Here is a 13,084-nt window from a genome sequence, read left to right on the forward strand (position 1 = left end):
CTGGAAACATAAACTTCCACTGAAAACACGTCACGCTCTAGAGAGGAAGTCGGCAGATTTATTCTCGTTTTTTCGTAAGTTTGGCTGGCGTCTTTGTAGGGATCTTAATACCTAAGTGTGTTAGAGCCCCGCTAAACGTTGAAAGAAAGAGAAAAAATGGTTGGCGAAACGACATTAGAAGAAATGAACAACTTGGCGGAAGACACGGTTAGCCTCATTCGGCATGATGGCGAACAAGTGAGTATAGAGAGCTTTACTTTCTAACCTTACCCCATCATTTATTGTTTATGGAATAATTCATGTTGAAAGTTAATAAGCTGATAAACTTCCTGTTACCAGAGACAGCTTCAACCATTGCGTGTTGATTCATTCTAGGGGAGCATAACTTAGATATAATGTGGGCAGGTAGTTGACTCATGCAGACACATTTGTAAATTTATTTAAATATCTCGAATACTTTATTTCGAATGCAGTTTGGAAAATGAGCATGATTCGACTCAAAGACTAATCGTTTAAGATCTGTATGTAGAGAGCTTGAGAAAGATTTCCGCGTAACGTAGTGGTATTCTCAAACAAAGCTGAGGCAATCGATTATCTTTTATTCGCAATTTTTTTTTTAATCCAAGAACTGTTTAATCATAATCAGTTGCAGTGCGGTCAGTGTAAAACGAAGACTGCAGACTGCAGATTGCAGACCGGGGGTAAAATGCAGACTGAGGGTAAACTGCAGACTGCAGACCAGGGGTAAAATGCAGACTGAGGGTGAAATATCAATAATAAAAAAAAACAGTCTTAACGATGAAATGAAGAGTGTTCGTACCCGTAAAATGATGTCATGTCAGCACTCATGAAACACACAAAGGCCACTTCATGTTATAATTTTTCGTGTTTGGATAGCCCACTGTCACCCTTCAGCAATATCAATTCACAAACCTCTTGATACATTGAAGCCAAGTACAAAGATGGAATGCATTTCACAACTATGCTCTATACCTACAAGTTACCTTGCCTTGTTGTTGTTGTGCTGTCGTGTTTTGCTTGCCTTGTCTTCTAAACAACTCCAAGGCCATATGAAGAATTTGAACACTGAAAGAGTTACTCGGTCCCAGACCTATTCGCGAAAGCACAATTCAAAATGGCCGACATGTAAACAAAGGTAAGATGCATAGCATTACGATCAGTTTGGGCGCTTTTGGGAAACTTGGTTCAACAAAATGGGGAGTTCAAGAACTCGAGGTTGATAATATGTTTGACTAAGGCGAATAAACACCTTTTGGTTTGAGTTTTTGGAATTTTGAAAAAAAAATTATAGGAACACTCCCAAGTCTTGTTTTTTATTATTGATATTTTATTTTACCCTCAGTCTGCATTTTACCCCTGGTCTGCAGTCTGCAGTCTGCATTTTACCCCTGGTCTGCAGTCCGCAGTCTGCGTTTTACCCTCAGTCTTCATTTTACCCCTGGTCTGCAGTCCACAGTTTGCAGTCCACAGTCTGCGTTTTACACTGACCGGTTGCGGTGCAGAAATCTCGCCAAAGACTGCCTAGGAATTTTCAAATTGACACTGTCTGATTTTTAATTGAGAAAAGAAACCAGTGCCTTGATAATCCAAAAAATTGCAGAACGTGTGCTAGATTTTCTTGGAAATTTCACTTGTGGATTGAATGAATTTTGTGCAATTTCATGAAAGACAAGTTTGCTCTAAAGCAAATGGTAAAAGTTGAAAATAATGCATTTTTTTTTCCGCAAGCGATCTGTTGCACAGAAAATTGCTCTTAATTTAGTTTCCAGTAGAACTTGCATTAAGTTGGACTGTAAAAATTGAATCCAACCAAACATAAGGAATAGGTGATCAGCTATGTGAAACTCCTGCAATGTTTTCATGCTTCAAAGTACTTTTTATATAATTCTTATAGAGTGAGCCCATAAGCAGTGATTATAATCTGCACAGAAAGCGTAACAGAGGAAAGGAGATTCGCATGATCATAGTTGCCTGTCTAGTGTTTGGCATTGCTGTAACTACTGCTCTTATTGTGGATATCTATACTGGTGATCACCATACAGGTACAAATTGTTTTTTTGACTTTTGTTCTTGAGTTTTTAATTAGAGGGCTTTGGTGTGGTTTTCCTACAAGTATACCATTCATTTTATTTATTTTATATCCCTGATTGTTTGCATGAAGCCTATTCGGCCTAAATATAGCAAGCCCTAACAAATATATTCCTGGATCCAACTTGTTTTGTGTTTTTTAAAATTGTAGGAGGAGCTCCTGTTAGCTGCATAATTTAACCCATCTTTTCTCATGTAGCTATGAATGTGTCTGCAACCAGAGCCAGCTGATTATGGGAATCTGTTTTATTTTTTTTTTTGTTTGAGGATTTGTACCAAGTACAGGAGCAGAAACAATAGGACATGGGTCCCCTATGAGGTTTAGCTCCAACGAACCCACCCATCCCATCCCATCCCAGGGGAGGACATCCATCACACAGTGATCTCGTGCACGGGAAATTAACTTCTCCTGCCCCTAACCCTGCAGGAGACGGGACCTCCATTTATTCGTCCCTATCCAAGAAGACTAGAATATCTAACCATTTCTTGATGTTATGGAAAGGTAGCATATTCTTCTCAATTATTTTAAGACCTTGAGTGTTGGTCCAGCCGGGGCTCGAACCCTCAACCTCCTGTACAACAGTCCAGCGCTCTATCTATTTAGCTAACTGGGAATCTGTTTTACTATATAGAGGAGTGTATAGTTACGGTATATGAGGTTTTAAAAAATGTGATTCTGATGTGGTAGCCCCAAGTGTAGGACTGTCTCAACTCCTAGGGAGAGTGTCCAATGAGCGTGACCAATATGTATTTTCTTTATAGTATCAAATAGTCATTATCAAGGATACGGGTGAGGGTAAAGAAAAATCAAATGGGTGATGTTGTTATAAATTATTCAACACAAAATTAATAAGCAAATTATTTTGAATAACATAGAGAAGTGGGGGATATTGCAGTACTGGAAGTAAAGGGGGAAAATATCTCTGACAAATTCTGATTGTTCTTTTATTATAAGGTTTTTTTTTTTTGATCAGGTCATGCTGCTGTGGTGTCAGATGTTAAAGAATGCGCTGATGTGGGGTTGGATCTCATTAAGAAAGGAGGCTCTGCTGTTGATGCTGCTATAGGAACCATGTTATGTGTTGGAGTGATGAATCCAGAAAGTTCAGGGCTAGGAGGGTACATGATAGTATTATTGTTAGATGTTCACTTATGCTTAATAAGTACTATCAAAGAACTTAAAGTTTACAAAAAATATATCACTTCTCCATTTAGGGCAATTTTTCTTTCTATTTACTTTCTAAAGATTATTTAAAAAGGAGGAAAATGCCTTTGAATTCATAATAATTTACTTATTTCTTACTTCTATGATTTTGTTGTTACTTTAAAATAAAATAGTGAATCAAAGTTAAATTGGTTAATAATACTTAAACTGTTTAATTACTAATCAAGGTATTAAATTTTCTTATACCATTTAATCCTTTAATCACCATGTGACATTCATATCTTCACAATTGGGATCACAGGTCACAAAATTTGTGACTTTTGATTCAAATTTACAAACCAAAATATCGTCCTTCTTTTCATTAGGTACATAAAAACAGTCTCTTATGGAAGGGTTACTGATTAAATTAAATTTATTAGCAAGTGGGGAGATCTAGTGGTTGATTGTCTTTCATCTGCTTTTAATTTTGTTTGTAGGGGTGGCTTCATGCTGATTGTAGATTCCAGGAAGGGTGAAGAAGTAGCAGAAGTTATTGATTTCAGAGAAGTTGCACCACAAAAAGCCACTAAAAACATGTTTAAAGGAAATAAATCACTTTCAAGATGGGTGAGATTGCAAGATGTCTATACATGGCATATAGAGTAGAGTCCAAACTGAGTTAGTGTACTCTCAGTGACTTCTTAGTATCTGTAAGCATTGCATTTCCTTCTAGTCAAAAAAACAAAATTTATGAGTGCCTCTGCTTCAAGTTGGCCTTAAATATGCAAGACATCATTTGCATTGAGAAGTTATTTTCAATTGATTATTAAAACCACAAGTTAGAATATGTGGCAGAGAAAGTTTTCATTTGTGGTCCAAATAGTTTTACAGCAGGAAAAATGCCGAGTCCTGAGTCAGGAAGAAAAAAAGGAATAGATTTACCGATTACCACAATCAGTATTACCTTTGGAGCCAAACAGTTAATTAGATGTTTGTTAAATCCAAACTTAATGATACACTGTACAGGCATCAAAATTTAATGCTAGGGTATGTGAATGACCAAACTGAAGCTATTAACATTTAGGATATTGCTGTATTCAGTCTTTAATTATTTCTGCTTACACATAGTTATTCTTTGACCAGGGTGGGTTGTCAGTTGCTGTGCCAGGTGAAATAAAAGGATTTGAAATGGCACACAATAGGAGTGGAAAGTAAGTATCATTATGATGACATCGGAGTTTAGTTTACCTTTATAGAATACAAGGGGAGGAATATTGTGAGCGATGAATTTTAAATACATTTGCCTGGCAATTTTTAATTAATGAATTTCAATAATTGCATTTTAAAGGCTTTAGAGAACTGAAGTAATGTTGGATTTGTAGGCTGAAAAAAAATTGCAAACAATTGGTTCAAATGGTTTTGAATTCTCACAGAATTGTTTCCGTGAAAATGTATTAATTTTATATAGTGTATCTATATCACATTCAAATGTTTTGGTTAAAAATTTTCCCTGATCTATTGCCCAAGAGTTATGTTACATGATCAAGAAACAGTACATTGTAAATTAGTCAAAATGAGTCGTAAACTTTTTGCATGTCCAAGTTATCAAGTTTTTATACAATGTGCATGTTTATACATGTACATTTTCTGAAAAGTGCAGTCACTTTTTGGTGTTAAAATGCATGTTGGTATTCAATATATCTTTTTGTAATATCTATTACAGGTTGAAGTGGTCAGAAGTTTTTGAACCTGCCATTAAACTGGCCAAAGAAGGTTTTAAGGTGACTCCTCATACAGGTTAGATCTCTCCAGAAATGTTTATGAGCTCAAGACATTAGATAAGAAGTAAAAAGAAATGGTCATGTCTTCTTATTTTTTCATGCAAGTTTTCTTGTGTTTTACCTTTGACATAATTATTAGGAACTTCTTCATCTGATTCTCTGATATATTTTTTTGTTACCTGCATTATTGGGTTTTGTGAACATGATTTGGTAAAGAATTAATACATAGTTTATGTTCAAGATAAGCTTTTATTAGTCCAAATAATTATATGGCTTTATATTGAATGAAGTTAATTTGTCCCTCAGGAAGAGTTCTAAAGAATTTGCCAAAGGAGCACATAAGTCCTCGATTAAGACAAATGATTTTCGACGATAAACAAGGGAGGTTTTTGAAGGTAATCTCTCTAACTGCAGTTGCACAGTTCAATAGATCATGTTTTAAGATTAACCATTAGTCAAGATTTTCTCCACCAAGAGGTTTTAAATTCAGGAAAGTGTTTAGTCAACTCTCTTTAATGAATTTCAAAAAGACACCTGCATTAAACTGCATCAGCTGTTTTTACCAAGGTGATCAGATGTCGAGGTACAGATTACCATTTCTTCTGATTTGATAGGAAGGAGATATAATGAAAAATCCAGGCTTGGCAGAGACATTACAAATGATAGCAGACAATGGGGCTAATGTTTTGTACAGTGGACCCATTGCAAATGAAACAGTGGCTGAAGTAAGTTTTTTTTTCGTGATATGGGATGTAGTTGCTATTTTCTTTATTATGTAAATGAATTATTTGGCCATTACTTTGCTTAAATGTTCACAACTAGTGCTGTCTGTTCACTTTTTGTTAGTTTTGATATGTTAAGTTAAGGACATGTTGATAATAAATCATTCAAAATACAAACTTTTTTCAAAATGTGCACATATGAAAATCAAAAACAGGTAAAGAAAAGGTGAAAAGATATGAATATATTCTGTGGGGTTGTTAACTTTCAACAGAAGCATGTAGGTTACATGCTTCTGCTTTGAAATGCAAATTAGTCTTCGCTATTGTTGAATTAAATACTATGATCTCACTTTTTGTAATGGATCCAGGTCACCTCAGCAAATGGAATCCTAACTCATGAAGATTTGGCTAATTACAAGCCTCATAGTAGAGCTGCCATTACTTCAACATATCAGGGTGAGAAGTAGTGACTTAGTCATTGAGTGCAAAACATTCAAATGGCTCTGAGAGCAGATACAAATGTATATGAATATTTTCAGGGTTTGGCAGTATTAAAACTGTGTAACTATGCTTGTTGTTTAGTTGAACCTTTAATGCCCAAGAGAGAATTTCTCCTTACAATATCAATACAATAATAAACAGAAAAGTGATAAGAATAAAGAAACTACTGGGTATATCAATAAGGGGATTATTAGTTTGTCCAATTATACCAAATTCTCCCAACCAACATGAAAGTGAAATCTAAATGTTGTTGTTGTCTTGATATTTTTCTAGGTTATCAGGTGATAACAACACCTTTACCTTCAGGAGGACCAGTTTTAGTGTCATTGCTGAATATTCTTGAAGGATTTAATTTCACCAACAAAGATCTGGGAAAGAGCCAGTCATATCACTACATTATAGAGGTGAGTAGGGTACAGCATACATGATAAGTAAATACAGGCAAACATTTAAATCTTCTGTCATCATTAGAGTTTTCTTTTGAGAAATTTTACAGAGAAAATCCTTTACAGAGTGTCTATTTACTACCACTTGAGTTTACGACAGCTGTTTAGTAGCTCTTAAATTTTGTTCAATTTAGTTTGGAACTTCTCGGACATGTAATATCCTGTTTTATGATTGCAATGATGATCTTGATTTGTAGAAGTATTATTAGTGAACATTTTGAACCCAGCATCTCTTTCAAGTGGGTTTACTGATAAATATTTTTTTAGGCCATAAAGTTTGCTTTTGCCCAGAGGTCACTGCTTGAGGATGGTAATCTCACAAAAATTGTAAACCAAATGTTAAGGTAGATGTGTTGTTCAATTCTTTTTTTTTTTTTTTTTTTTTTTTTAATGTTCTCTCTTTGCAAAATAAATAGATGTGTCTGTAAAAACGTTTAGTTTGCGTAGTACGATTTCAGGGAGTTAGAGAAATAAAGCCGACTCATAAATTCAATGTTACTCTAACAATTGTCGGCAAGTCCTCTTTACCTGAATCTTCCCTTTTTAAGTAATCTCCCTTGCCGCCTTCTCAGGATTGGTAGATAGCTTTGTGTGACCCTTTGAAAAAAGGGTAACAAGGCGACCTCGCCTTCCTTTTTCTTTTTTTGTCCTCCAGTGATACACACAAACATTCTCCATACTTACGTTTAAAGTCAGAAAGGGAGTAAATTCTGAAATAACTTTCGTTTTAGATACAAATGTTCTGGCTCGTGACCTTTTTGTAAGGAAAAGAAAATCCGTGAAAATCGGTATTAGTGCTTAGGGCCCTTTCTCTCTTTGTTCTTCGTTCATGAAAATGCATTTCACACTCTTTTTAGTTATTTTTTGTGAAGTACTCACTTCCAACTTTTCTTTCAGCAAAGATCATGCGAAATTCCTTCGAGAGAAAATCTCACCCGACAAAACCTTTAATGCATCTTACTATGGGCCAATATTTGGCCAAGCAGAACCACATGGTACTGCGCATGTGTCTGTTATAGGACCCGATGGTGAACTCGTGAGTGTTACCAGGTCAGTGTTAGGATTTTTTTTTGATGACATAACTGATACATGTATGTGGAGAAGTTAGAGGAGTTTCGTCAATGTTGGTCCGTCTAGATAAATAGAACTATTTCCCTGTTTGCAATCGGAGTTCATATTTCGCATCATAACCATCCTAGTTCCTTTCTTGTTTGACTTTTACCTTTTTGGTGTTTGTCTGTCTTTGACCGTGGAAGTTACTTTGGACGCGATTTGTCGGCTTGACTTCGGATCACGATGGCGGGACTGAGCGATGTGTCGGCTTGACTTCTGATCACGATGACGGGACTGGGCGATGTGTCGGCCTGACTTCGGATCACGATGGCGGGACTGGGCGATGTGTCGGCTTGACTTCGGATCACGATGGTGGGACTGGGCGATGGGCTATGTATCGGCTTGACTTCGGATCGCGATGGCGGGACTGGGGTCCTGGCGATGTCGGCTTGACTTCAGATCACGATGGCGGGACTGGGATGCTGGCTGAGTCTTGAGCAAAACACTTTGTTCCCACAGGGCTTCTCTCTCCATGTGGGCATATAAATGGGGTACCAGTGAATTGCTAAGGAAAGCTACTGGCGGAATAAATTTACTTCTCTCTCTCTATTCATGCCACAGTGACCGAGAGAAGTTATGGCAGTATTTTATTAATCTTCTTCGTGGCCTCCCAAGACTGAACCTCTCCATTGACCAGGCCGAGCTTGTTTATTTTGCTGTTGTTTCTTTCAGTAGTTTAACCGTGCAATTAATCGTTTAAAAAGATTGGTGGGGCAGGATGGATAAATATAAGTCGAGTTCTTTTTTGGAGTTTTGGTTGATCCAGGTGTTGTATCGGCCCATAAATACACCAATAGAGAAAATCTGGCCAATACTCATTCCAGGGCCCAGTTGTTCGAAGGCCGATTAGCGCTAACCCAAGGTTAAATTTTTTATTTTTTCTATATTCTTTGTTCAAAAGCTGTTTTGGGATAATTTTCCCAATTCTTTATAGCTCATTCAATCACCAAATTGTAAACAAGTGGAAATAAACTGAATTTTATTTTAAAGCTTTCGGATCTGAAATCTAATTTCACACTAACCCTGGGTTATCTTAACCCACTTTTGAACAACTCGACCCAGGTCAATTAATGCAATTTCTTAAGGACTTAACCAACAGATGCAAAATTTTGGATTGTACAAGTATTGTGGATTGTCTGTTTAAGTCGGAACTGATTTTTGTTTCGATGTTTATTCTAGCACAATAAATGAATATTTTGGTTCTGGCATCATGACCAAGCACGGAATTATTTTAAACAATGAGATGGCAGACTTTTCAATTCCTGAAGTTACCAAGGTTGGCTGGGATGGGCCACCCAAGGTAGGTTAAAAAGTTTGTCATACCCCGTCTCTTATTCCGCATTAGGGACTTTAAGCAAACCACGACGGCTACGGCAACGAGAACGTGGAAAAACAATAGATCTAATTGGCAAAACAATAGCCCAGCACGTGCATTTTAAAACTTTGTACATTTCTTAGCCGTCATTTCAAAACAACAACGTGAAATCACCCAAATTTGCGTAGTCTGCGAAGCGAAACCGAGGCGGCAAATTATTTTAATTTACATTTGGAACTCAACGCTACTTTTATGCGATATGTTGAGTTTGAGGTCTGGTGCTCTATGAGACGGTAAACCCATGCAGCCATTTTCGAAATTCTAACTAAAAGTAGAAACTCATTTTTTAATCGACGTCTTCCGTGGCGTTGCCGTCCTGACTGCTTGAAGTCCCTATTTATAGAGAAATGACGGTCATTTCACAAGTTATTCATTCTTTTAAAAGTATTTTAGCCTGACATTTCACCGAATGATCTCGACTCTTTCTACGTAGGCGAACTAACGCTACGGAGAAACATACTAAACGTATCTTAGTCCGTTGGAATTTGTTCGTGTAACTGACAGGATTTGGACATTTACTTTCAGGCTAACTTTATTGCGCCAGGAAGGCGTCCACTCTCGTCCTGTGTGCCAACTGTTGTTCTGCACAAAGAGGTAACGCAGTTTGCCATGGTTTAATGTCGCCTGTATGTTAAACCGTGTTTAAATTACTAAAAGCCACAGATGGAAGAAAGATCACCAATGAACGTCGCCCTCGAATAATGGTGCCCGCGATCAGACGACGTTTTTTCGAGGACTGTGAGAAAGACTGTTGCATTACGACTCGCGTATCTCCACCATCTTTGTTGTTAGAAGGACAAACAAGGCAATTACGATTGTATCTCGGCAAACAAAGCGGAACTTTTTCTTTTGGAACTTTGAACGTGTCTGTCGTACACAATATTGTTATTTACAAATGTTTTACCGTTATTGTCGTTGGTGATTCAAGACATAAAATTCGTCCTCAAAAAAAAACGCGGCTCCGAGAATGCAGAAGAATTAACAAACACCGCGGTGATTGGTCGAGTGAATACGAAATTAGAATCTTCCATTTGAAATATTCACCTTTTTTTCCCACGAGTTTTCACACCACCAGTTACGTTCCACTTCCCCTCATACCCCATAATCCTTCTTTCTCATTCATTCCATGAGCGTTCGCTGTAGAAGCTGTTAACGTTGGTTTTATTACTTCAGAAACGTTGTTGGTTCCGCATGTCGCTGGGGGCTTCTGGTGGAATGTACATAACACCTGCGGTAGCCGAAGTTTTGATTAACTATCTAGCTTTTAATGACTCGTTGGAGGACTCTATTGAGAGACCAAGAGTTTTCTTCAATATAAATACTGGCAAACCTGAAATTGAAGGTACTGCTGCTGGCTTTGTTTTTCATCTCTGCTTTTGTATGCGACAGGAAAAGAAAAAACATAATTATGAGTTTTACTGTTATGTTATCGATTTGTCTCAGTTTAGTGAGTGTTTCCGTAAGTTAAGAATTCTACTGTGATGTACCGATGATGTACCGATGATGGAGTGACTCGAGTAGTCCTTTTCCAAGTACTGTTACTTTTTAAATGAGGCTTCAAGTTTGAACGAGTGTTATTTGAAAAGGAGAGTTGAAATATTTTTGGTATGAAAGACTTTGCGCTGACGCGGACTTTTGTAGGCGTTAATTGAACTATGAACTATGAATTGCACCCGACTTAAATCTCCCCTTTTTTCCACCTGCGCTACCGCTGGGAACGGGACAGGCTATTCGTACCCTGAGACTAATCCCCTGAAGTTAAGTTACCATCCTGTTTACTTTAACTTTTATTTGCTGTTATTGAAACGTAACAAAAACGGTTGACTTTGCGATGTGTTTTCTCCTAGCTGAAAAATTTAAAGACAAAGGAGCTGCCTCTCGTTTACAGAAGGATCTTCGCAAAATGGGTCATGATATCTCCAGTAAGCCGGCGCTAACGGATGTAAATGGATTATCGTATTTCAAAGAAAAAATTACAGCGCATGCTGACAGCAGAAGAGGAGGCGAAGGAAGTGCTCAGTTTTAACTTTGGAATTTAGCGGCTTTGCTCCGGTGTAAAATCGTTAATTTATCATTGAAGTCATGTAATGCGTGTATGTTAAGGAGGAATCGATTTATAATGCGGGTTAAAATGTTTATTTATCATTAGCATCAAGGAAGGCTGATTTTCGCTAGAGCTTTAACACAATTCAAAACACGCGTTAGTAGGAAAATGGTGAAGAAGAAAAATCTTTTTTCTGTTTTATTTTGATGGTTACATTTTTGTTACTGCTGAGGCTTCTGACTGTCATTGGTTTACAAAACTCAACCATTCAGGTGTAAAAATAAAAACGACTTGGCCACTTGTGTTTGTCGCGCTACTGGCAGATACTTTGTGTTTACTCTGAATTCTCTTCGGCTCCATTTGATGTTTCTTTTCTCTGACTGGCTGTGTTGGTTACTTTGGGTTGGTTTTACGAAACTCAATCTAAGTGCACTCTTGGCAAGTATTCGCTTAAGTTTGACAAGCAGTTTTTACTTACCGGTGTTGGACGGACCGTGACAATCAGACGAACAAACGAACCCTAGTGTTTGTTTGTGGTTTAGGCACTTGTGTGCATTACAAACCTACAGACTGGCATAATTACTTGTTGTATTCGTCTCCGCATTCATCACACGTTAAGAATTCCATTCCCTTTTCTCAGTTTCTAAGACTTCGTCGTTTATGTAGTGATGACTCTGATTTCCACCACAAATCAGAGTCAATGTGCCAGTTTTTCGATAAACGTGGTTACCCTGATTCTGTCGTTCAAGCGGGTTACCAGCGCGCCCAACTTATTGATCGACATTCAGCACTACAAACGTCACAAAAGGAAGATTCCGACCCCATTCCATTCACTCTCACAACCACTCAGTTAAATCCATCCTTCTTAAAAACTTTAAATTACTTCAAAACGACCAGAGACAAGCACTATCTTTTCGCAGCCTCCGCTCATTTCATTCAAACGCGACAAAAACATGGGCAATTTTTTGGTCAGAAGTTCTTTTCAGACTAATGACCAACCAGGCACTTTTAAATGCGCTCGTGCACGGTGCCAAACGTGTCCTTTCATTCAAAATAGTGAGAAAATATCGGGACCCAAACGCTCCATTAAGATCACCGATCACTTCACGTGCACCTCCGCCAATATAATCTATTGCATAACTTGCACGTACTGCAAAAAGATTTACATCGGTGAAACAGGCAGAAGACTAGGTGGCCGATTCCGAGAACACCTTCGCGATGTGGAGAGTAATGACAAGGACACATCGAAACCAGTCGCTAGACATTTTAATTTACCTAACCATTCTAAGCAAAACATGGCAATCTGCGGTCTTTCCTTACACTTAGGTAGCACGGAAAGCCGTAAAACTCTTGAACAAAAGCTCATCTTTCAAACCGGCAATCTAAATCCCACAAGTATCAACGAACGCTTTTCATTCCACTAATTTATTCGTGTTTTTCTCGTTGCCATGTTCCCACCAATCACGTAGCTCCTTTTTCTGCTTTTAAAAGCACACACAACCCACAATTCCTCTATTCGCTCCGAAGAAGGGCAAACGCTCGAAACGTCAGCTTTTATAATCGTAACGGTGGCCAATTTACCATTTCAACTTTGTAGATATATTCAAATTAGAACAAACAAACAGGCGAGCAAAATAAAATAATTGCACTTCATTTTCATCTTCCGTTTTCTATCTCTGCGTGCATGCGTCTTCACGTGTCTGTTTTAAATCTCTCTTATGTGCGTGCGAATGCGCCAGTGGAAATCCGGCGGCCTTGAAACAAAATCTTTGCTATTGGAGACTTCACCAGATTAGATTGTAGATAGTACACAGCACGACGGGAATTTACCTTTTCATGTAAATATTGA

At 37.7% G+C, this 13,084-nt stretch overlaps 1 protein-coding gene across 1 annotated transcript; it reads left to right on the plus strand.

Annotated features, from left to right (window-relative positions):
* On the plus strand, nucleotides 1-11,535 carry LOC111324296 (scoloptoxin SSD14). Its single transcript, XM_088738815.1, has 16 exons — nucleotides 1-237; nucleotides 1,916-2,063; nucleotides 3,084-3,228; nucleotides 3,751-3,880; nucleotides 4,397-4,464; nucleotides 4,977-5,050; nucleotides 5,341-5,429; nucleotides 5,649-5,759; nucleotides 6,125-6,212; nucleotides 6,531-6,661; nucleotides 6,971-7,047; nucleotides 7,601-7,753; nucleotides 8,996-9,116; nucleotides 9,717-9,785; nucleotides 10,365-10,533; nucleotides 11,039-11,535. The coding sequence occupies exons 1-16, from the start codon at nucleotides 157-159 to the stop codon at nucleotides 11,215-11,217; spliced, it is 1,833 nt and encodes a 610-aa protein (XP_088594941.1). The 5' UTR covers nucleotides 1-156; the 3' UTR covers nucleotides 11,218-11,535.
* Nucleotides 11,536-13,084: the final 1,549 nt, after the last annotated feature.

Source organism: Stylophora pistillata, chromosome 1, assembly GCF_964205215.1.
Source record: "Stylophora pistillata chromosome 1, jaStyPist1.2, whole genome shotgun sequence".
Lineage (NCBI taxonomy): Eukaryota > Metazoa > Cnidaria > Anthozoa > Scleractinia > Pocilloporidae > Stylophora > Stylophora pistillata.

What these genes read in the sequence shown, in the direction of transcription:
- LOC111324296 (XM_088738815.1), top strand. Translation starts at nt 157, where the DNA reads ATGGTTGGCGAAACGACATTAGAAGAAATGAACAACTTGGCGGAAGAC. An exon ending in TTCGGCATGATGGCGAACAA is followed by an intron (nt 238 to 1,915) that starts GTGAGTATAGAG and finishes TAATTCTTATAG; the next exon opens with AGTGAGCCCATAAGCAGTGA. An exon ending in GCACACAATAGGAGTGGAAA is followed by an intron (nt 4,465 to 4,976) that starts GTAAGTATCATT and finishes TATCTATTACAG; the next exon opens with GTTGAAGTGGTCAGAAGTTT.